A 23,072-nucleotide genomic window follows, 5' to 3' on the forward strand; every position below is an offset into this window, starting at 1 on the left:
GTTCAGTTTGACTGTTAGACAGTTGTGGATATTAGATGACATTTGCTGAAGAAATGCTGGGTCCCTGGAGAGATAGGGTGTGGTTCCTGTTGGCTCACTAAAGCGTGAAAGGAGGCAGCTCTGTTGCCTGACAGGCACACCAGGGTCCCTTGAGGGCTGTAAAGGTTTTGTGAATATGTTAAACATGTAACTAGAGACAAGACACTAAAATAAAAGTTATTAAGTTCATTGGTGGGGATCGTTTTCAGGTGTATGTCATGGATGGGATTTGGGTTGTTGCTCAGGGGTTGACTGAGCAGATAATATTGTGTGGTGAGGCCTGAGTTCACTGTTCTCTGTGTCACCAAGCAGAATTAAAAAGGGAAGTGACTGTTAGAGCAGAGAGACGAGCTCTGAGGCGGAAAAGGGAAGTGCCGGAGGGTGACTGGAAGGGAGGAGCCGACAGCAGCCATTTTGAAGAGGTACGTGCTGTCTTGCAGGAAATCACAACATGGCGGACAGCTCGGCCAACGGACAGAGACGGTACAAAGCATTGAAGGATCAGGTAGAGGAGTTGAAAAAGGCCATAAGGATGGCCTGTACAGGTACGTCTAAAGCAGCCGACAAGGAGTGCCGAGCCATGGAGGCAGAGGTAAGCAAAATTTTTGACTTACAGCACAAAGGGACAGATGAAAGGACAGCTCTGGAGGTTGTGCTTAGAACAGAGGGAGAGAGATGTGAGAAGAAACTAAAAAACTTACAGGATGAATCAGGAGGCCGGTCAGTCAACCGCAAAATAAAAAAGGAAATGACTGCTTTGAAAGTAATGCATGGCAACTGCTGCAAGTGGATGATGATGTGCAATGCAGTGTCCTCCTGGATGAAAGACAAAGTGGAACAGCCTGACCCAGCAAAGGAAGAGGACACGGTGAGTATAATGAAATTACTGCAGAAATTACAGGAAGACAATGAAAAGTTGGAGGACAAAATGGCGAAACTCACGTTGAAGGGAGAAGAAGTAAACAACCCCATCCACACACCTGCAATCTACCCGTGGATCCCACAACTTCCCAGCGCCCCGCCACAGCTTGGTGGAGTGGAGACTCCTCCCCCTTATGTGATGCCAGTGATGTCCTTAGACGGAGGACAGGTGCAGGGCCCCGATGGACAGACGGGCATTGTGATAGGAGGACTCGTAAATGTCGAGTACCCAGGCGTGACCAGGCCAACTCTACATGGAGAAATGACGACGGTGGGACCACAGAACAGGGAGAATGCAGGAACGCAGACGGCCTGTGCCACAGGTCCCGGTTTGGCATCGTGTAGCCGGGCCTGGACGACGCAAAACTCAGTAGGAGAAGCAGCAGGGCCGGGGGTGCCTCACACCGAAGCCTCACCCGCGGTTCTCCCTGAAGAGGTGCCCTCACAGGATGAAGAAGATGGACGGTCAGAATTGGTCGAGCCGCCGCACCAGGAAAGACAGGGACACCACCAAGCAAGCAAGCAGAGCACGAAGAAGCCGGATAGGTGGGACGGGCAAGTTCATGGGCGAATGCACGAAGACCGAGACGCTCTACTGGCAGTGGTGGAAACGCTGACTGAGGTGAAGCAGAAAGCCCTGAAGGAACTTATGGAAGAGGAACTGAAGGAACAGAAGACCTCACGCACAAGACATAAGCCCTCGACGAAAGTTGTGGAGGAGGATGTGACAGAGTGTAGGACTTCATCGGAAGAGGACTTGGATGACGAAGAGGAGGAAATTGAACGAAGAGATGCCTGTGAACCGGACAAAAACCTGAACTTGCGCAGTAGAACGGTGCACAGACGTCCAACTACTAAACTGAGGTCCACTGCCAGAATGAAACGCAAATCAGTGTTTGACGTCGTGAGGGGCTCGGGGAAGACCAGAAGAAGCAGGGCTGTGAACGAGGAGGAGGAAGGAACGAGACCACGCTGGGGTATGCCGCTGATAGTAGGCCCCAAACATGAACCGATCTACCGGGCATATAAGGTCAGGGATCTGGAGGCACTGGTTAGACAACTGCCACCCATTACAGAAGGAGGAGCAAAATGGCTGAGGAAACTGGATATGTTGACAGAAGGAGACGAAATTGCTATTGGTGATTTCCGCGCGGCCGCCGGGAGAGTGATGCTAGGGGGAGCCCTGGCGGACGTGGAGGAAATTGCAGGAACAACCAGCTACGCCAACAACATGCCATATCGCGAAGTGCGAAATGCCCTAGCGGACGCAGTGCGTGAAAAGTACCCGACCCCAAACACTGGTGCCATTCCCAAAATAACCTGGGATCCACAACACACACCTAGGGAGTTTCTAGAAAGAGCCAAAGAACAGTGGATGTCAGAGACAGGGATACATCCTGGCCAAGAAGGAGAATCACGAGCTTGGTTTAGAGCTGCGGTGCTCGCAGGGCTGCCAAAGCAGGTGAGAACTGATTTAGAGAAGAATCCAGACTTCGCTGTCGCGGACTCCACCCAGTGGGAGCGGCATTTAACACACCGGCTGGCGGTGGAGCAGGACGAGGTGAACAAACAGAAAAAAGAACTGGAAGATGCACAGGCTCAATTGCTGAAGCTGCAACTGAACGAGGCTCGCGAAAAGTACGAGGGCAAGAAAAAAGAAACTAAAGAAGCAAGGAAGGCAATGATGGTGGCAAAGCCGCAGCCTGATCCTATGCCTGACTGGCCAGATCTGGACCCCAACCTGTATCCTGATGACCGTTGGCCCGTCAATGCACCAAGGCAGAGACAACCCGTGGGAAATTGGGGGGCGGCTAGACCATACAGAGGGCGTGGTGGTTACCCTGGGAGAGGACAAAGGGCTCGCGGTCCGGGGAATCCCAGCTACACGTCATGGAATGCCTGTCTGAGATGCGGAGCAGAGGGACATTGGGCGAGAGACTGCCCAGAACCGCCCCTGAACTACCGTGGGCGAGGCTACCACACCCAGGCACGTGGAGCTCCTAGAGGAAGAGGTGCATACAGAGGTGGACATCAAGCTCCTAACCCAGGTGCAGCGCCAGTCGCCCAGTATCCAGTGGCGGACTGGGGCTGGGAGGGAGAGCAATATTGACGGGGCCCTGAGAGACCGGACGGTGTGGGACTGGCAGATCCCATGCTGTCTATGACTGTGGAAGGAACACCACTGTCCTTCCTGGTGGACACTGGAGCGACCTACTCAACGCTTAGATCTACACCAAACAGTGCGACACTCTCAGACCACACTGTGAGCGTGGTTGGTTTCTCTGGGGTTCCCATGACTCTGCCACTAACTGATCCAGCACTGACCAAGCTGGGAAAACAGACTTTGAAGCACAGATATGTAGTGTCACCACAAGTACCTGTAAACCTCATGGGCAGGGATCTGCTCGTGAAACTGGGAGCTACCATAATGTGTTCTACAGATGGACTCACAGTCACTCTTCCGGGAGGCAGACAGTTCCCGTGCCTGGGGACACATTCAAAGACTCAATATCTGATCCAAGACTCTGAACAAGCTACAGCCGACATTTACTGGGGAAGGCTGGTGGAAGATGGCATTCTCAGACAATATGAGCTGTGGAGACCCTGGATAATGAGCCTGGCCGTCTATAACCCACCGCGTGACCCATACCACGTGACTCTGTTTTATGATAGGGACGACGATGATACGTATCGCGAACAATTTGAATCTGACCTCGAAGGTCAAATTTGGAACGTGCGTTGCCACAACATTTATGTTGGGCCGGAAGGAGTAGCAGCGGCTGTGAAATTAACGGAAGAACAACTGCCGTGGTACGAGATGGGTTCCGATTCAGCTCCCCATGTCACATTGGCGGTTCACGTCGGTCATCAGGCTAGAGAAATGGGACCGATGGTCAAGCGGGCCCTGGAAAACGGCTGGTGGCAAAGTACTCAAATTCCAAACGTTTGGTATGCACCCAAGTGCAAAACCTATCGCATCACCTGTCTGTCTAACGACGCGGTGGTTGTAGAACACAAAGAAATTTCAAGAACACACGGCAGGGAAAAAACAGACCACCCTGACGCAGTTGCGGCGCTTTCACAGCTCCCTGAAAGTTTGTGGTCCACAGGACCCACGGATGTTGGCCTGGCTAATTGTTCACCCGTTCTGTTTCAGCTGAAGTCGGAGGCGCCAATTAATAGACCACAGTACAGACACAAACCGGAAGCTGAAGAGGGAATTGCAGAAACCATTGAAGGGCTGGTGGAAGTAGGTGTGCTTGAGCCTTCACAGTCACTTTGGAACACACCTATCTTGCCGGTGGAGAAGCAGGGGACAGGGAAATACAGGATGGCACATGATCTCAGGGCCATTAATGCCATACTGCGCACTGACACTGTGCCCGTGCCAAACCCATACACGGCGTTAACCGCCATTTCATGGGACCAAAAGTGGTTTACATGTATTGATCTTGCTAATGCTTTCTTTTGTCTCCCTCTACATGAGTCACTTAGGGACATTTTTTCATTTACATACAGAGGCCAACAGTATAGATACACACGCCTGCCACAAGGCTTCGCCTTGTCCCCGGGTATCTTCAATCAGGTGCTGAAGGATGCATTGTCACCATGCCACCTGCCTGAAGGTTGTACATTAATTCAGTATGTTGATGACCTTCTCATTGCAGCCCCGTCAGCATCGGCCTGTACAGCAGCTTCGCTCGTGGTTCTGAACCGACTGGCAGAATGTGGGTTCAAAGTAAGTAAAGAAAAACTGCAGTTGGTCCGACCGGAAGTAACATTTCTGGGCCGAGTCATTGCACACAGGTCAGTGGGTTTGATGAACACACACAGAGACCAGATTCTGACACACCCAAAACCACGAACTGTGAAAGAGCTCCTTTCCTTTCTAGGCTTGACAGGTTACAGCAGACAGTTCATTCCTAACTATGCAGGCAAAACGGCCCCTTTAAGGGACCTGATAAAAAAGGCGGGCGTTCGAAACCTTAAGGCTGAATTGCCCTGGTCGCCAGACACAGAAACAGCGTTCATTGCACTGAAACAAGATCTGTCAAGGGCCACAGACCTGGCCACGCCCAACTATGACGAACCATTTTACCTTGATGTTTCTGAAACAAGGGGGGTGGTGAATGGGGTGTTGTTTCAGAAAAAAGGAGGAGGTAGAGATGTGCTTATGTATGTTAGCATAAGATTAAACTCAACAGAGGCCAGGCATCCCACATGCACACAACATGCAGCTGGGGTAGCAAAAATCATCCAGAAAACAGCACATGTAGTGAGAGAACATCCACTCAAAGTGCTCACCACACACAGTGTAGTAGCCTACGTGAACTCACAAGCCTTCACCATGACACCATTGACACAACAGAGGTTGAGCAAAGTCCTAGACGCTCCAAATCTGACATTTACACATGAGGGAATAAACATGGCGGACTTAATGGGGTCAGGGGAACCACACGACTGCGCCAAAAGAGCTGAAGCTGAAGAGAAAGTTAGAGAAGACCTGAAAGCGGAGCCCATCCCCGGAGCTGAAGACTGGTTTACAGATGGCTGCTGTCACCGTGATGAAGAAGGATTGAAAGCAGGCTACGCTGTGGTTTGCAGAAGAGGACAACACTATGAAGTAAAAGAAGCAGGAAGAATCGAGGGCCAACAGTCAGCACAGAGAGCTGAAGTAATAGCTCTGACTCGAGCCCTCAGACTGGCCAAGGACATGAAGGTGAACATTTACACTGATTCAGCTTATGCGTTTGGAGCAGCTCATGTGGAACTTGCTCAATGGAAGAGAGCAGGTTTCAGAACAGCAACTAATGCCCCAATATGCCATAAGAAGGAAATGGAAGAACTGGAAGAAGCTCTGAAGGACCCAGGCGAGGTAAGTATCATAAAATGCAAAGGACACTCTCAAGAAAACACAATGGTGGCCAAAGGAAACCAGAAAGCAGATGAAGCCGCAAAAGAAGCCGCAGGCTACAGAGGACGAAGGCAAATGGTGGAGGTCACTGCAGACGAGGAACCAAACTTTGATGTCCTAGAAGAAACCAGACAGGCCCAAGAAGAAGCCACCCAAGAGGAAAAGGAGGTGTGGCAGAACCGAGGAGCCCGGAAAGAAGGAGGTCTGTGGCGAGGACCTCACGGGCGACCGGTTCTGACAGCTAAGCTGGCTGAAAAGAAAGTAAGCGAAGCGCATGGACTTGGCCATGTGGGGGTAACACAGATGGAGAGAAACCTGTGTCACTGGTGGCATCCTGAGCTGAAAAACATGATAAAGGAAAAAGCTAGAACCTGTCTAATTTGTGGGGCACACAATCCAAAGCCAGCGATGAAGCCAGAAACAGGTAAGTTCCTCATGCCAGAGAGGCCCGGAGAAGAAATTGTGATCGACTTCACCGACATGGTAGACCCAGGACCAGGGGGAGTCAGGTATTTGTTGGTATGTGTGGATGCTCTGACCGGCTGGCCAGAGGCATGGGCGACTAAAAGAGAGGATGCAAAAAGTGTGATTAAATGTTTGATCAACCACTACATACCAAGGCATGGGTTTCCTAAGAGAATTAGATCAGATAATGGAACCCATTTCAGGAATCAAGATTTGGCAGAGGTGGAGAAAATGTTGGGAGTCCAGCATAAGTTTGGGACAGTGTATCATCCGCAGTCCCAGGGGAAAGTAGAAAGAATGAACCTAAATTTAAAGAACAAACTAGCTAAAATATGTGCACAGACAGGGCTGAATTGGCTGGCAGCCCTGCCCATTGCTTTGATGACCATAAGATGCTCTGTTAACCAATCCACAGGTTTCACGCCTTACGAGCTGCTGACAGGACGGCCGTTTCCGGCGCCCTGGACGATGGTCCCAGTGGAGCAGCCCAGAAAAAGTAACAGGTCTCATGCTGAATATTTTAATGAGTTGAAAGCTCTTGTGTCCAGTTTCACAAAACAGGTTACCTCTGGAAGACCCACAGCAGGAGGGGAGGTCCCAGACGCAAAAGCAGTGTGGCTGAAAGTCATCAAGCGGAAGTGGAAAGAGCCTCGCTGGACAGGTCCGCACGAGGTAACCGCTAGGACAACACAGCGGTCCGACTGAAAGGAAAGGCGACACCTGGTTCCACTGGACGCAGTGTGCTGCAGCGGACGAGAGCTTGGTAGACAACGACCCAGCTCCACCGAACACGGGTGCTGGACGACAGCCAGAGGCAAAATAAATCCTCTCACCCGTGCAACGGGCCGAACAGTAGTCTACCTGGGAGGCCGAAGCAAGAAGAGCAGCAAAGGAGGAGATCCCCACGCCAACGCAAAGGAGTGGTAACAAATTAAAAAAAAAAAAAAAAGGAAATTGTATGTCAGCAGTACACATTTCACATGACACCATGCACACATTTGACTTACAGGCACGTAGCAAGAAGCGTGAGGAGAGGAAATTGGTAAAAATGCTTCTCACAATCACTTGGCTTTTATATAAGATAGTATTAGTTTTGGGTATTTGTCTTTTTCTGTATTTTTGGCAGACAGCCTGGCGCAGCCCACCTGAGCACGGAGGTCAGCCCAGCCCAACACTGACTGAAAAACCGAATACCGAAATGTGGCCGCTGAAAAGACCCAAACGTGAGCTGTCGGGTAAAAGGGATGATTGTCTCAGCGCATTTAATGGCATAGAACTGGACTACGTTAAAGGGTCCACAAGCTCATACACGTTTGATTTGTGTGAAGTGATTAATTGTAAAGGAGCAAACAGCAGCTGGAGGGGATATGATGTGTGGGTTTGCAGTCATCCTGATATTTGTACCCGGGGAGGGAACCCTCACTCCACCCGGGGAATCCGCCCTGTACTGGCGTCATACACGGCAGGGCAGTGGTGCATTCCCGGGTGGGGCAATGTGGTAGCTTGGACAGGAGTAAGGTGGCAGCCACATGTCCCTGAAGGACTGAAAGGAATAGCAATTCAGAGGGATTTCTCTGCTTCCCAGAACCCTATCACTCTTTCTCTGGGACCTTGGAACTCTCTGCCCAGGTCAGGTAGTCCGGGAGGGGTGTTCTACCTGGTGATAGGGGTAGATGTGTCAGGGACAGACCCCACAGGGGTAATTCGAGTGAATCTAGTCAACTCAAAGCCCAAACCGGTCTTAGAAACTCCCGCCACCAATAGTACAGGGAATTGGGGAAACAAATCGTTAACTGTTGCACGTGAGGAGCAAAAGAGACGAGTCCTGATGGTGGATTACACCAGGTTGAAGCCTCAGGATTTGATTAAACGCGCCACTGGTTTCAGCGACAGTAATCTATGGCTGGACTGGGTGGCCCAAAATGCTAAAGAACAACAGGTATCTAACTGTGTTGCTTGTGCTTCAGCTAGGCCGCGGCTGTTTACAGAACCCGCACCACTGTACCCAGAGGACAAGTGGGGCTATGAGTGCATGCTGCGACTGACAAGGGAGGCGGTGAGTACTGGCAACTGTTCAATCTTGGCCAGTCTGTTTCCACCAATTGACAAGCAGACACAGGTAGGACCCTTCAGACCCAAAAAGGATAATTACACGTGCTTTAAGTTTTCTACAGATAGGGTGAGATACAAGCTGGGAGAGATCGATCCTAGCTGGTGTGCCGTGACACTTACAGGGAGGACCACTAACAATAGGACTGACCCCAGCACCTTGATTGGAAACTGGGCCAGAAGTGGGTTATATTATTATTGTGGGGAGAAAACTCTTTTGGTTCGTGTTCTAATGGGAAGTGTCGGGACGTGTGCAATGGTAAGGTTAGGAGCTCCTCTGACGTTAATCGGCAACAGAGTGAAAGTCATGCCCGAAAGAAACACACGCACATTGGCAGCCAGACGTAAGAGACACATATTGAGTAAAAGAAGCATCCAGGGAACACATGCATACGATCCTAGAATGGATTCACCCACCTGGATTGACTCCATAGGAGTGCCCAGGGGAGTTCCGAATGAGTATAAATTAGTGGACCAAATAGCAGCCGGGTTTGAAAACTTACCAATAATATCTGCTCTTTTCCCAGTGACTCCAAACAAGAATGTGGATAGAATTAACTATGTTCATTATAACCTGCTGAGACTCTCTAACCTTACCCGAGACGGGATGGAAGGTGTGGTGGAGCAATTGGGCCCGACCTCACTGATGGGGGTCCAAAATCGGATGGCCCTGGACATGTTGTTGGCGGAACGAGGAGGGGTCTGTGCCATGTTCGGCGATCAGTGCTGCACCTTCATCCCCAACAACACCGCGCCAGATGGCTCAGTAACTCGAGCTCTGGAGGGCCTTAAAACGTTGTCCAGGACCATGCATGAAGACTCGGGAATTGAGAATCCCATTGAGGGTTGGCTGACATCCGTGTTCGGGCAGTGGAAAGGGTTTGTGATGTCTGCCATGCTTTCTATATCCGCTTTTTTAGGGATTTTGGTCACCTGTGGATGCTGTCTCATTCCTTGTGCCAGAGGATTGTTGGAAAAGGTAATTACGAGGGCAGTGGATCCCGGGGCAGTGACCCCGGTGTCCATGATGCCACTGATGGAGATGGAAACGATTGAGTGTGCCGAGGAGTGACACAGCACACGGTATGGTGACCTCTTGTGAGCAAGAGGTCAAAAGGAGGATTGTGGAAATGAGGAAGTTGCTTTACTGCTACCATATATTTTATAGCAAACTAATCAGCATTAATATTATCTCGTATAGCTTTAAGCTGGCCAGGTGACAGCTAATACACGGACACCATAGTAATCATTTAACACACTGACACCATATTAATCCTTATTACAGGTGCAGCATAATCACTCTCAGTATTATTATATCTTTATACACACATTGCAGTCATGTGCTCATAAAGTGTTGAAGCTTTCCCAGGTAATTAAAGGTCTCAAGCTTCATTCAGCGTGACTGTCTGGGTGATACATTGGTTAAAAGCCGGGAGCTTAAGAAAGATTGCACACATGCTTACAAAACATACATATATCACATATAACCTAGAACTAGATTTAAGCATAGGCCTGAATGTATTGAGCAAACATGTTGCACTGCAGCTTTCTTGACAACAGATGACGAGTGAAGAGGACCAGCCCCTGGAGACTGCAGAGGCCAGAGTTCATTGCCTTTTTGGAAGAAGATGCCAAAAAGAGGAACCTCTATATTGCACTTTATGCTTAAAATACATGAATGTTCTGTACATGCAAATTATGTGCTTGTAAACGCTAGAAGGGGCGTCATAATACCCTGATGCTATAAAAACAGTCTGAAGTATAATTTTGGGGAAGACGCTTGCTGGTGAATGCAGTGACTGTCTTCCCGCGCGTGTACTTCAATAAAAAGATCATTTCGACCCAAATCTTCTGGACTGTCTTGCCTTTGTACTCTCCACCAATTCTGAACCCGTAACAACACCCATTGCATTTTGTGCTTATTAAAGAGTTGAAGCTCAGTCAATTAATTAAAGGTCATAAGCTTCGTTCGGCGCGATGTCCGGACGATCTATTGTGTAAGTGACTTGGAGCTATAGAAGGTTAAAACTGCATACACGCTTACAAAACACATATAGTGCAAACACACACACGCACCCATACCTACATGTGAACAAAAACGGTACTCTTTGTTCACATGTATGCCTTTGTAAGATGTCATATGTTAATGAACCTATGCATGTTCATGTAACCTCAATAAAGAACAGTGCTACGGGGGAGCTAACTGAGAGTAACTGGGGTGCAAGTGACAGGAATGGCGCTCGTCACAGTTTTCTCCCTCGTGCACGAGATTACCCAAGAACTCTGGTGCGTCTTGTTTTTGTCATTGTAGTAGAATTGTCTCGTTCCAGCAACAGGTCTGTACAAACCTATCAGTGCTCTACATTACTTTAGTAATGATTTCTAATTAAAGGATTTAGAAGTTGTGTTACAGCCTTTAATTTAAGAACATTATACCTTCTCTTTACTGTGACTGTGTGCAGCATTGACCTTTTCCTTTTTTGATGCTGATTGCAGCTGATCATGGTTTATGCAGCGGGTTATTTTTAGAACATTACTCCCGCGATAAACGAGGGACCGCTGTATTTAACAACACTTACAGAGCTTGCCAGGGGTGGTCTGAGTGCATATGGCTGATGTAGCACCACAAAGTCTGTCCAGGCTTTAGCTCCATGCAGGCGTGGGTGAAGTATGTCACCTGAAAGGAACCTCAAAGAACATTTTAATTTGGGGGACCACTGATGTACTTTTCATTCTTAGTTCATTCAGCATGAAGAAAATTTGAGATTATTTGTTATTTAAAGTGTAATATCAAAACAGATATTTTCACTTCTCCTTCCTGGAGCTCCAGAGGCTCTCGAGGATCAACCATCCAGGGGTCAACAGGGCTCAGTTCCACCAACTGAAGCCCCCCATCATCCAACATTTCTACCTTTACAAGTGTAACAAGAAGCTCAGGTGTAGTATTTAGGTGGCATTATTATTCTTATTATCTTATTCTCCATGCATTAAATATAGTAATTCATACTGACTGACATATATTTATACTGTAGTGGGTTTTTTGGCACAGGGAGAACACACAAGATACACTCGACTACAGCACCTTGTCATGTTCCATGTTTCTTATAACCTTGTTATATCTATCCATCCAGTCACTTCCACTTATCCTTTTCAGGGTCGTGGGGGGTTGGAGTATATTTTGTGTATTTTGCAGCTATTTATGGTCATCAATTCATTCCTGGAAACCTATTAACCTGAACAACAATGATGCTGCATTGCTGGCTAATCCCAAAAGGTTGATTCTGTTCATCTGGACGTTTACAGTGGGAGAAACGTTTCATCACTGATCCAAGTGACTTCTTTTGTCTCTGCTGACTGCAGGTTTCCAACCTTATAATAATAATAATAATAATACTACATTTTATTTAAAAATAGCGCCTTTCAAAGTGTAGCTCCCGTCAGCCACCACGCGGACAAGTTCTTGTTTACAGATGATTTATTCAATGTTCGGCGACAAGATCACTCGGCGTCGTCATCATCATCATCATCATTGTGAGAACTACCCAAACAAAACAATTACAATAAGCCACATGTTTACAATAACACTGTTATAACAGTAAATCCAAACAAAGGTATAGACACATAAATGCCTTCTTATGGCACTTTCACTGCACTTTCATTGAAACTCAAATTAACAGAGGCACCCTGAACACACCTCATTGCCTGCTGTAGCCAAACGGGAGAAAGTCCGTTCTTCGCGCGAGCCGCTACTCCTCTCCACGGTCCACAATTGGGTTTAATTTAACTCAACTTATGTGTTCTTTAAAACTTAGTCCAGTTTAAAGCAGTAGGATGATGCAGCAGAACTCACAGAGCGCCATGCTTCTCTGCTCTTGTGTCACCACAAACTCAGTCCGTGCTGCACGTTACTTCCGCTACCGCCAATTACAAAACAAAGTTCCACGATTAAAGGAAACTTACAAATATAAACGCAAGGAAAAACATTGGAATACTTCACTGTTAGTTACACTCCCACCAAATCACCTGTGATTTTCCCATAACACTTAACATGTATGGATATAACAAGAAATCACATTTAACATTAATGGAACTGGTGGTTTGGCAAAGTGACTCTTCAGTTAGCCTCCAGTAGAGTTACAGTCTTTTGAATAGGTCTCTCCAGGTAGGTTGGTTTTGTGGTGTGCTTTCCTCTAGCATCTAGAGTTGAGTCACTGATCAACAACTTCACACTTCTCACCTTTCCATCCTGTCCCAGATAGACATCTATGATCCTTCCCATCTTCCATTGACTACGTGGAGCAGAATCATCCTTGAGAAGCACAATATCATTGACTTTCGCATTTCGTCTTGCTCTGTTCCATTTTTGTCTGCTCTGAAGATTCAACAGATATTCCCTTTTCCACCGTTCCCAGAAGCTCTTGGCTAAGAACTGTACTCTGCGCCATCGCTTTTGCAGGTACAGATCTTCCTTGATAAACTTTCCAGGAGGTGGGGGAATAATACTTGACTTCATTGTCAGGATGTGGTTAGGTGTCAAGGGTTCTGGACCAGATGGATTGTGCAAATGCTCTGTTGTTAATGGCCTGCTATTCACAATTGCCATAACTTCGTAGAGGAAGGTTCTTAACGAACTGCTGTCAAGCCTTTTAGCTGATTGGTCGAGAACAGATGCCAAAACATTACGCACAGTGCGTATTTAATAATAATAATAATAATACATTTTATTTATAGGCGCCTTTCAGACCCTCAAGGTCACCTTACAGTAGCAGGTAAACAATACCGTAAAAAACATTTAAAAAAAAAAAAAAAAAAAATGTATATATAGCAAACATGGTAGATAAAATTTAGATATAAACAGTCATAAAAGTATAAAAGCAAATATAAAAACTGAGCAAGGTAAAAATGGCCTAAGACAGATCAGGTGTATGCAATTCGAAACAGATGGGTTTTGAGTAGTGATTTAAAAGAGGTGAGACAGTGTGTGGTCCGTAGAGCCAGTGGAAGTGCATTCCAAAGTCTCGGGGCAGAACAACTAAAGGCTCTGAGTCCCGTGGTAGTCAGGCGAGCAGGTGGAACAGACAGAAGGGAAGCTGAAGAAGAGCGGAGCATTTGGCGTTCCCAAACCCCACCTTGGTGACTTGCAGAGGGTGTGTTCATAACAAACTCACATCCAATTTTCTTGAGGTTCTCTCCATCCATCTCTTTCATGGCTTCAGCGAACTCGTGCCTTGCACCAATGAAGTTGCTGCCTTGATCACATCGAATTTGCCTGACACTTCCACGCAATGCAATAAACGAACGCAAGGCATTGATGAATGCATCAGTTGTTAAGTCATCAAGCATCTCAATATGTATGGCTCTTGAGCACATGCATGTGAGTAAAAGCCCATAACGCTTAAGCTCCTTTCTGCCATCCTTGACATAGATAGGCCCAAAGCAGTCCATCCCACAATATGTGAACGGTGGCGTCAACTCCGTGCGTTCTTGTGGGAGGTTTGCCATCCTTTGTCCTTCAGTGTTCCGTCTAAACTTCCTGCATTTTGTGCAGTTGTAAATATGAGAGGAGACTGCCTTACTGCATCCAAGAATCCAAACACCATTGGCTCGCAGCTCGTTAACAGTCATACCTCGACCTTGGTGCTGCACCTTTTCATGATGATGCTTGATGAGCAGTGCTGACAAATGGCTTTCTTTAGGAAGGATAGCTGGGTGTTTCACATGGGGTGAAGACTGGACATTGTTAAGCGCCCACCAACCCTGAGTACACCGTGCTCATCAAGGAATGGGTTTAATTTGTGCAATTTATTTGCCTTCTCAATTGCCTTGATTTGCCCATTAAGCTTGAGACTCTTCATGGTTTCAGCAAGGTGTGTTTCTTGAACCAGTTTCATGAGAAAAACCTCTGCCTCCTTACGCTCCTCCAAAGTGGTGGGTTCACTAAACCTTGGTTTGTGGCCTTTAGCTGCCCTTGCTCTGCGTTTTAGTATGGCTACAGCTTGTACTGCTCTTGTCCAATCTGAAAACCTTGCCAGACGATCTAGCAGTGACCTCTCTTCCCTTGAGTGAATTTTGTGAACATGAGTCTTTCGTAACTCTGGGTCATCTTCTGATATTTCTCCCACCGTGAACACACTACTTGGGAGGTTTAGCTGCCACAGAAAATTTGGACCTCTAAACCAGTTAGATGCCGTGAGCTGTTCTGCTGTCTGTCCCCTAGAAGAGTGATCAGTGGGATTGTCTTCTGAAGCAACGTAGTTCCGTTGGCCAGGATGTGTGCTCTGCTTGATACGTTGGACACGGTTTGCTACAAAAACATGAAATCTCCTTGCATCATTGTTGATGTAGCCAAGGACAACCCTTGAATCAGTCCAAAAGTATTCCTGCAGGCCTTCCATTTCAAGCTCTTTCTGGAGCATGTCACTTGTGCGCACTGCCACCACTGCTGCAGAGAGCTCAAGCCTTGGTATAGTTGTTACCTTTGAAGGAGCTACCCTTGCTTTCCCCATCACGAGGGAACAGTGCACTTCTCCCGATGCGCTTATTGCTCTCAGGTATTAGCACTCTCCATAACCTGAGGCACTGGCATCCGAAAAATGATGCAGCTCGTATTTCACAACTTTGCCAAAGCTTCCTGGTAGGTAGCATCGTTGTACCTTTATGGTTGCTAGATCTTGCAGTCCTCTCAACCAGGATTCCCACTGGGGCAGCAGATGATCTGGAAGAGGATCATCCCAACTAACACTCTCATGACACATTTGCTGGAGGATTTTCTTTCCTAAAAGGATGAAAGGTGCGACAAAGCCAAGCGGATCAAACACTGAGGCCACGGTGGACAATACCCCTCTTCTGCTCATGGGTTTTTCTTTCACCACCACTCTAAACTGGAAATCATCTGATGTGACACACCATTGCACACCAAGGGCTCTCTCCATGTGTGGTTCATGAAGAGCCATATCCAAGTTGTTGGCTCCTCCAGCACACTCTTCCTTTGGGATTGATGACAACACGTGCTTACTGTTGGAAATGAACTTATGCAACCTTAAGTTGCCAGTGTTGCAAAGCTCCCTTGCTTCATTCACTAGCTGGATTCCCTTTGCTTCGGTGGATACACTAGTCAAACCGTCATCAACATAAAAGTTTCTTTCTATGAAGCGGACGGATGCTTCGCTGAAATTCCCCTTTGCCATTGCAGCAAGATGTTTGAGACCATAATTAGCACAGCCTGGAGATGAGGCAGCTCCAAACAAATGGACTCTCATGCGATAGACTGCTGGCTGTGCTTCCAAATCTCCATTCTCCCACCAGAGAAAGCGGAGGTAATCTTGGTCTTCTGCCCTCACGTGAAATTGGTGGAACATACGTTCTATGTCGCACATGATTGCAATTGTCTTGTGTCGGTTTCCTTGCGAAACCGACACAAGACACCAACAAGGGAATTTGTCAGCTCTGGACCAGTCAACAGATGATCATTTAAAGATGTCCCCTGAAACCGGGCTGAACAGTCAAAAACAACGCGGATTTTCCCAGGCTTTTGCGGGTGATAAACACCATGGTGTGGAATGTACCACACTGGGTGATTGTGGAGATCAGCTTTGGGGATCTTCTCAGCATCTCCACGTGCTATGGTCTCTTCCATGAAGTTTTTGTAGTCCTGGTAATATCCGCTGTTTCTCCTTAATTTCCTTTCTAGGTGCTTAAGGCAATGGATAGCACACACCCTATTGTCTGGCATGCTCGGCCTTTCTCTTTTAAATGGAAGAGGCATCTCAATGTGACCATCTTCCTTGTGTTTGATTCCTTGTTTCAATTTCGACAAAAACTGGAGGTCATCTTGAGAGAAGTGATTGTCCTCAGCAACTTTCTCATTAAAGTCACATTCAAGCACCTTAATTATGTCAGATGAGATGACTTCCTTGATCTGTGTTCTGCATACATAGTGAACTTCCTGTTTGGGACTCGATGGAAGCTGAAGATCCGGTGTCACTTGCCTTATGATGACTTGATGACTCACTCCAATAGCGTCTCCACAGTCTACGTATGGGTTGCCATGTCCAATAATGCTCCATCCCAAGTCTGTTCTCTGTGCAAATGGTTGATTTTCTTCACCGCACACCACTTCTCTAGGAAGGAGTGCCTGAGAACAGTTGGAGCCAATTAGTAGACCAACATCACACCCTTGACGAGGAGCAATCTTATCTGCAATCTGCTCAAGATGGGGCCATGCCATTGCTGTCTCTGGTGTGGGTATGTGGTCTCTGTTCGCCGGAATGAACTTTCTTGTGTAGGTTGTAGGAAGGGTTATTTTCTTCTCTGAGCTGAATCCTCTAACTTGCAACCCAGAGATCCTTTGGCAAGCTACAACTTTGTTTGTAGAGGCCATAGTAGATAACTTTAGCTTGACCTGTTCCCCCTTTGCATTTAGAGAATCTGCTGCCTCCTCAAGAATGAAAATTGTGTCACTTTGCGTATCAAGGAGAGCATACACAAGTGTTTCTCTTTCAGGCTCTTTCATCATTGAAACCCACACAGGAATGATTGTGGATGTCTGAATGGTGGTGTTGTCATGCTGAACTCTGTTGGATGTTGCTTCACTTATTACTTTAGCTTCCCTTTCTTCTAGATGTTCATTGCTTTGTTCTCTGTGTCTAGCTTCCTGCCTTATTCCTTCAGTCTTTCGTGTCTTCTGTTCTTCTCTTCGATCATCATGTAAGCAAGTTGGATGCCTTTTCTGGCATGTACTGCAAGTGCTTCTGTACTTACAGTCTCTCGAGTGATGTCCAGGCTTTAAGCAACCAAAGCATAGCTTATTATCTTGAACAAACCTGTGTCGTTCCAATATTGGTCGTTCCAGAAATCTTCTACATTTGTACAGACTGTGGCCTGGTCTTTCACAAAACAGACAACTGCTGGCAGCAATCTTCTCATCAGTGTTTGTTGTTAGAACTTTAGCTGCAGGAGTCTGGTTTCATTGTGGCTTGGCCCTTTCTCCATCGCACTGTTTCAAGGCATGGAGTGAAGTCACAGGATTGCATGCGATCCTGGCTTCCCTTATGAGAAACTGCACAAACTGGCTGAAGCTTGGAAATCTGCCAGTCTCCTCTTCTATCGTCAGGACTTTCCTATTCCACCTTGATGTCAACCAGTCGGGAGCTTGAGAGGATTTTTGATTCTCATTGCAATCATTAAGAACCTCTAGACCTTTAATCTGGCTTTCCGCAGCTTCACAGCTCCGTAGAAAGTCCACAAATTCCTGAAGTTCCAAACTGTCCTTGGAGCCAATTCTGGGCCATGCACTGAGTTTGTCTCTGAAGGCTTTGGCAATAAGAAAGGAGTTTCCAAATCTCTCGTCTAAGACTTCCCATGCTGCCTTATAAGCAGCCTCGGTGCTCCTAACAGAAAATAGTTTTCAACAGCCTTCTTAGCTGGTCCACTAACATACTTGCACAAATAGTAGATTTTCTCAGAGGCTGGTATGTTTTTTCTTTCGATTAAAGTTTGAAAGGCAGCCTTCCAGTTCTTATACTTTAGCGGGTCACCACTAAATGTTGTCGGCTCTGGCATAGGAAGACGACTGGCACTAATAGAATCTGCTAATACCATGGCAAGTGCTGCGATGCCACCATCATGCTGTGGATGTATAACAGCTTGTTGTGGTAAGTGTAACTCTGGTGAGTTACGTATGTGACTTGTGTGCTGAAATCGGTCCCCGTCCCTTTGGCTTTCAGTTTTACATTCATGCAGTAACTGCTTAATTTCTTCTTCTGAATCTTCATCTTGCTCTTGCTCATACACTTGCATGGTTGCCTTATCCACCCTTAACTGTTTGAGTGCTTCCAATCGTTCCAGTTCCTTGCGTTTGTCTTCCAAAACCTTTCGCCTGGCAGCATTTTCAATCTCAAGTTTTGCTTGTAGCTGTGCTTCGTCTTCCTCCATTCTTAAACGTCGTCTACAGGCTTCAGCTGTTTGTTCTGCAATCTGTCTTTTATCTTCTGCTTCCAGCTGCAGAAGCTCTGCTTGCTGACACTGTTGTTCATGTAGAATTTCCAATGTTGCTTGGGCTGCAGCGATTTTAGCAGCAGCTTCTTGTCTGCTCACGGATGACGCACTGGAGGACTTAGAAGCGACTCTTGATGCAGTGTGTGACTGTTTGTATTGACTGGAAACCTGTGAGTGCTTACTGACGCCACATGATTTCTCAGACATTAAAACAGATTCATTTACATTAAACTGTGGTTTGACTGGTGCCTTTCCTCTCAAACGTCTTTGTGCAGTCTTAATAACAGTTCTTGTTACCTCCTCGCAAGTATCAATTCTGCGGCGTGCATTGTTATCAGGAATGTCCACCTGACGCCAGTTTTCATATGCTGTGTTTAGTTCGCTGGAAGCAGTGTTAATGTTGTTCATTATTGCTTGTAGCTCTTCATCTGAACAATTGTCAGAAATTGAATGGTTAGCATCCTTTGCTAGAACCTTCCACTTTTCATACTTGATCTTAAAACTTTGCTCCAACTCCTTAATCCTTTGGTTTAACATTCCTCTTCCCTTTTCAGTTAAGGTTCTTGACCTCTGGCTTTTACGAGGTGGGTTTTGAATTTTTTGTTGTGGACACTTACTTGTTGATGGATGAACATCTGATGTTACTTGAACTTCTTGTGGACCATCTGTGTTTTGCAGAGGAGAACTGCACAGTGGAGGGTTTTGCTGAGGCCTGGTGACAGTCTCTGCCTCAGGATTGTCACTAAGTTTAGAGAGATTTGTGACTGACATGTTAGGCTAAGTAAAGGAACAGTGCCAACAGGTATCTGATAACATAAAATAACACTGCCTTATAGCTTGTAACAAACTTGGTTACTTCTTTTAAATAAAACCTTGCGTAGAATCCAGGACTGCTTTAGTAGCTTATTCTTATAACCCTTAAACACATGTCTGCAATTACTAACAACCCTTAAAGACACAAATATTTTAAACTCTTGATCAATTGTAAACTTGAACCTTCTTGCTTGCAGCTACAATGAAGCCACTGTAGGACACCCTTATTAACACTTTAAAGCATCCAAACTTGCAAATGGTCTTCAGGTTAATTTTCTGCAGCACACTTGAGAAGATCAATATGTCCTTTCTTTGAATTGTTAGGATGAGCAAACCCGTTCTTGGCTTGTGACAGGGGCCTGGGGACCCTTGTAGAGATGCTGGAGATGACTTATGTTCTTTTCTTTCTCGCCCACTCACAAGGAGCAGGTGAGTTCTCACTGTAGCTCCCGTCAGCCACCACGCGGACAAGTTCTTGTTTACAGATGATTTATTCAATGTTCGGCGACAAGATCACTCGGCGTCGTCATCATCATCATCATCATCGTGAGAACTACCCAAACAAAACAATTACAATAAGCCACATGTTTACAATAACACTGTTATAACAGTAAATCCAAACAAAGGTATAGACACATAAATGCCTTCTTATGGCACTTTCACTGCACTTTCATTGAAACTCAAATTAACAGAGGCACCCTGAACACACCTCATTGCCTGCTGTAGCCAAACGGGAGAAAGTCCGTTCTTCGCGCGAGCCGCTACTCCTCTCCACGGTAAGTCCACAATTGGGTTTAATTTAACTCAACTTATGTGTTCTTTAAAACTTAGTCCAGTTTAAAGCAGTAGGATGATGCAGCAGAACTCACAGAGCGCCATGCTTCTCTGCTCTTGTGTCACAACAAACTCAGTCCGTGCTGCACGTTACTTCCGCTACCGCCAATTACAAAACAAAGTTCCACGATTAAAGGAAACTTCTGTTCATGTGGACGTTTACAGTGGGAGAAATGTTTCATCACTGATCCAAGTGACTTCTTTTGTCTCTGCTGACTGCAGGTTCCCAACCTTATAATAATAATAATAATAATACATTTTATTTAAAAATAGCGCCTTTCAAAGCACCCAAGGCACTGTATGATAGGTTTGTAACATAAACCTATTCGCTGGAACGTTCAGGACAATTTGCTACACAGCAAAAACAAGACACAAGTAGGCAAAGTTCTTTGTAGTACTCATGCATGAGGGAGACCTGCCTGGAGCCAAGTGTCGTTCCACCCACTTGACCTCCGTCAGACTCTCAGCCAGGTTTCCCATAGCACTCCTTTTATTGTGGTTACATGAATATGCATAGGGTCATTAACATATGACCTCTTATATAGGTATACATGTGAACGAAGAATACCGTGTGTGTGTGTGTGTGTGTGTGTATGTGTGTATCCGTGTGTGGGGGTCAAACTGTGACCCCAGGAAGACTCCCCAGAGCCGTCCATCTAACCAAAAGGCACTTAGACTAAAACAGACATAGATACGTTTATCCTACCATAAAGCAATAAGACAAGGTACAACCTCTCCCATGCTCCCAGAGTGTGGGTGTGAAAACCAGAACACTCTGGAATGCACACAATGCCGTTGCAGACTATTAAGGATCAAACCTCCTATCACTACACAATCGATTATACACCTCTAAGCATATATGAGTAAATATTTCTAAGCATAAATGACAATCACAATACAAATCTAACATTTCCCCCCTTTTGGCAATTATGCTAGAAAAGTCCCCAGTTATGATCACGTCATGTCTGACAGTGTCAATGCAAACATTTTTATACTCAGCATATGTAAACGTACACAGTTTGACAAATATATTAGCAGTTATCCAATTTCTCATTAATCTCATCCAATGGTAAACTGCATCCTACGAGCAAACAAATGAATTGTCAACAGTCAAAAGAGAAATTAACATTTTCAAAAACACTCCAGCTTGGTGGTGCTCCTCTGCAAGACATGTAAATCACACGTCTCTCTGCAGAGTGGTTTAAGTTCTGCAGGGCATCATAAATGTCTCTTCCAGTTGTTTCCATCACTGTTCATAGGACCAGAGTCCAAATGTATGTAGAATAGACATTCAAACATACCAGTTGAGTTTGTTGTTTGTCAACATGGGTCTCAGCTATTGTGAAAGCTGCAGACCCCTTCAGCACTCTAGTTTTATGGCCTCTGCCAACCCCCATCACTTCACTTCAGGCCTCCGTACTGTGGGGGATATTTATGACTCCTCCATTGTCCATCCTCTACCAGAAAACCCTCTGTGGAAAGGGTGCTGGATCCAGTTATCTTACTGCTGTTATGATCCCAGCAGTCTTCAGTGTGCCATCGTATGCACAGTATAGTGACACAGCATTAGGTGATGTTCATAGGAAACTGCTGTCATCACCACCATAGCTTCTGGTTCCTGTGCTTCTCACAGAATCATGATGCCATCCTTGGACTCCCCCTGCGCTGTCGGTGGAGCTTGGCACGCTCCCCTCATCCTTCAGGTGCCCGTCTGTCGTCCCCAATCTCCTCTGTTGGCCTCTGGAAAGCCCCCTTGGCACAGCTCTCATTCCAACGCAGCTTTGTGGTCCTTGCTGTGGCTCCGAAGTCTGATCTCATGGTGGGCCCCAAACAGCTCGACCTTTGACCTCAACCACTGCCTGGACTGTCAGCTATGCCTATGGTTCTTGTTTCTCACTAGGCCTCTGAAGGTTTCTCAGGAGATTCCCTTCAGCAATACTTTAACTGCTGCACCTGTATTTCCTTGCTAGGAGGAGAAACTTCTATTTGGAGAGCATGTAAAGCATCATCAAACCACATTCTTTAGTTCAGTGAGCTTCATTTATGGACCATCAAAGTCTCATCTGAACATGGATGCACCACTTGCATAGGTTTAATACCCGTTGACTAACTGTTAATCACACAAATCACTGCAACAATCTTAAAAAACATAGTTTAGAAAACATAGAAAACATAGTTTCATGTAACTGTGTAATTCTGGACCCCTCCTCTTGACGCATGGACACTCCCATGAGTCAACTCATCAAACCTAGATTCCTGTCTGAAAGAAAAAGGTTAGCTAGATCATGTCCCAGGCAACATCAGGGCGTCTCCCCCTCTGGAGCAGCACCACCCCGGACCTATAACCCTGCAATAAAAGCTGTTAGTGTGTTTTGCATAATAAGTTTGCTTCACATCTGGCTCCGCCTGGAGCCTGCATACACACCATCATGGCCTGGAAAACAAGATCTGGAAGTGAAATCAAACTTCACACTTATAAACAATTGTATCATAAGTAGCAATAAAGCATTCAGCATCAGCAGGACAAGTACCACGTGCAGGTTTTCTCAAATCAGTAAACTACAATTATTGGCATAATTTGGCTCAGACATGGATCATCCCATGTACTCAGTTAACATTAGTGTAATCGGTGACTTCCCTTAAGCAAAGTCACTCCATGTATTTAACACCAGGAGCTCAGTAGTGGCCAGCTAATGAGCCCCATATCAAACCATTCCACAAACACTGCATCTCTTAGTTGCTTTCTCATGTTACTTGTCCGTCTCTGCTGAATCCTCTACATGCACTCTTAGAAAAACAAACATTAGCAACACACATGGACAATCCTGGAGGTCAGGCGCAGATCGACAGGTTCCAGAGGTGCTGTAAAAAGACCATAAAGTTAGCCATCCATAGCTGTGGAAAGAAGTGACACTAGTTTCAACACAGGAAATGTTTCACATGTTATTCACATTGTCAAAGTAACCTTTAACATTTTCCC

The 23,072-nt window shown here is 46.2% G+C and overlaps 1 protein-coding gene across 1 annotated transcript; it reads left to right on the forward strand.

The window, feature by feature from the left end:
- The first annotated feature begins 3,112 nt into the window (after window positions 1-3,112).
- On the forward strand, window positions 3,113-9,521 carry LOC120435097. Its single transcript, XM_039604021.1, has 4 exons — window positions 3,113-7,012; window positions 7,467-8,631; window positions 8,977-9,328; window positions 9,413-9,521. The coding sequence occupies exons 1-4, from the start codon at window positions 3,113-3,115 to the stop codon at window positions 9,519-9,521; spliced, it is 5,526 nt and encodes a 1,841-aa protein (XP_039459955.1).
- Window positions 9,522-23,072: the final 13,551 nt, after the last annotated feature.

The sequence above is a fragment of the Oreochromis aureus genome, linkage group 3 (assembly GCF_013358895.1).
Source record: "Oreochromis aureus strain Israel breed Guangdong linkage group 3, ZZ_aureus, whole genome shotgun sequence".
In the NCBI taxonomy this organism is placed as follows: Eukaryota; Metazoa; Chordata; class Actinopteri; order Cichliformes; family Cichlidae; genus Oreochromis; species Oreochromis aureus.

What these genes read in the sequence shown, in the direction of transcription:
- LOC120435097 (XM_039604021.1), top strand. Translation starts at nt 3,113, where the DNA reads ATGCTGTCTATGACTGTGGAAGGAACACCACTGTCCTTCCTGGTGGAC. An exon ending in GCTGGACAGGTCCGCACGAG is followed by an intron (nt 7,013 to 7,466) that starts GTAACCGCTAGG and finishes TATTTTTGGCAG; the next exon opens with ACAGCCTGGCGCAGCCCACC. An exon ending in GATTGGAAACTGGGCCAGAA is followed by an intron (nt 8,632 to 8,976) that starts GTGGGTTATATT and finishes CTCTTTTCCCAG; the next exon opens with TGACTCCAAACAAGAATGTG.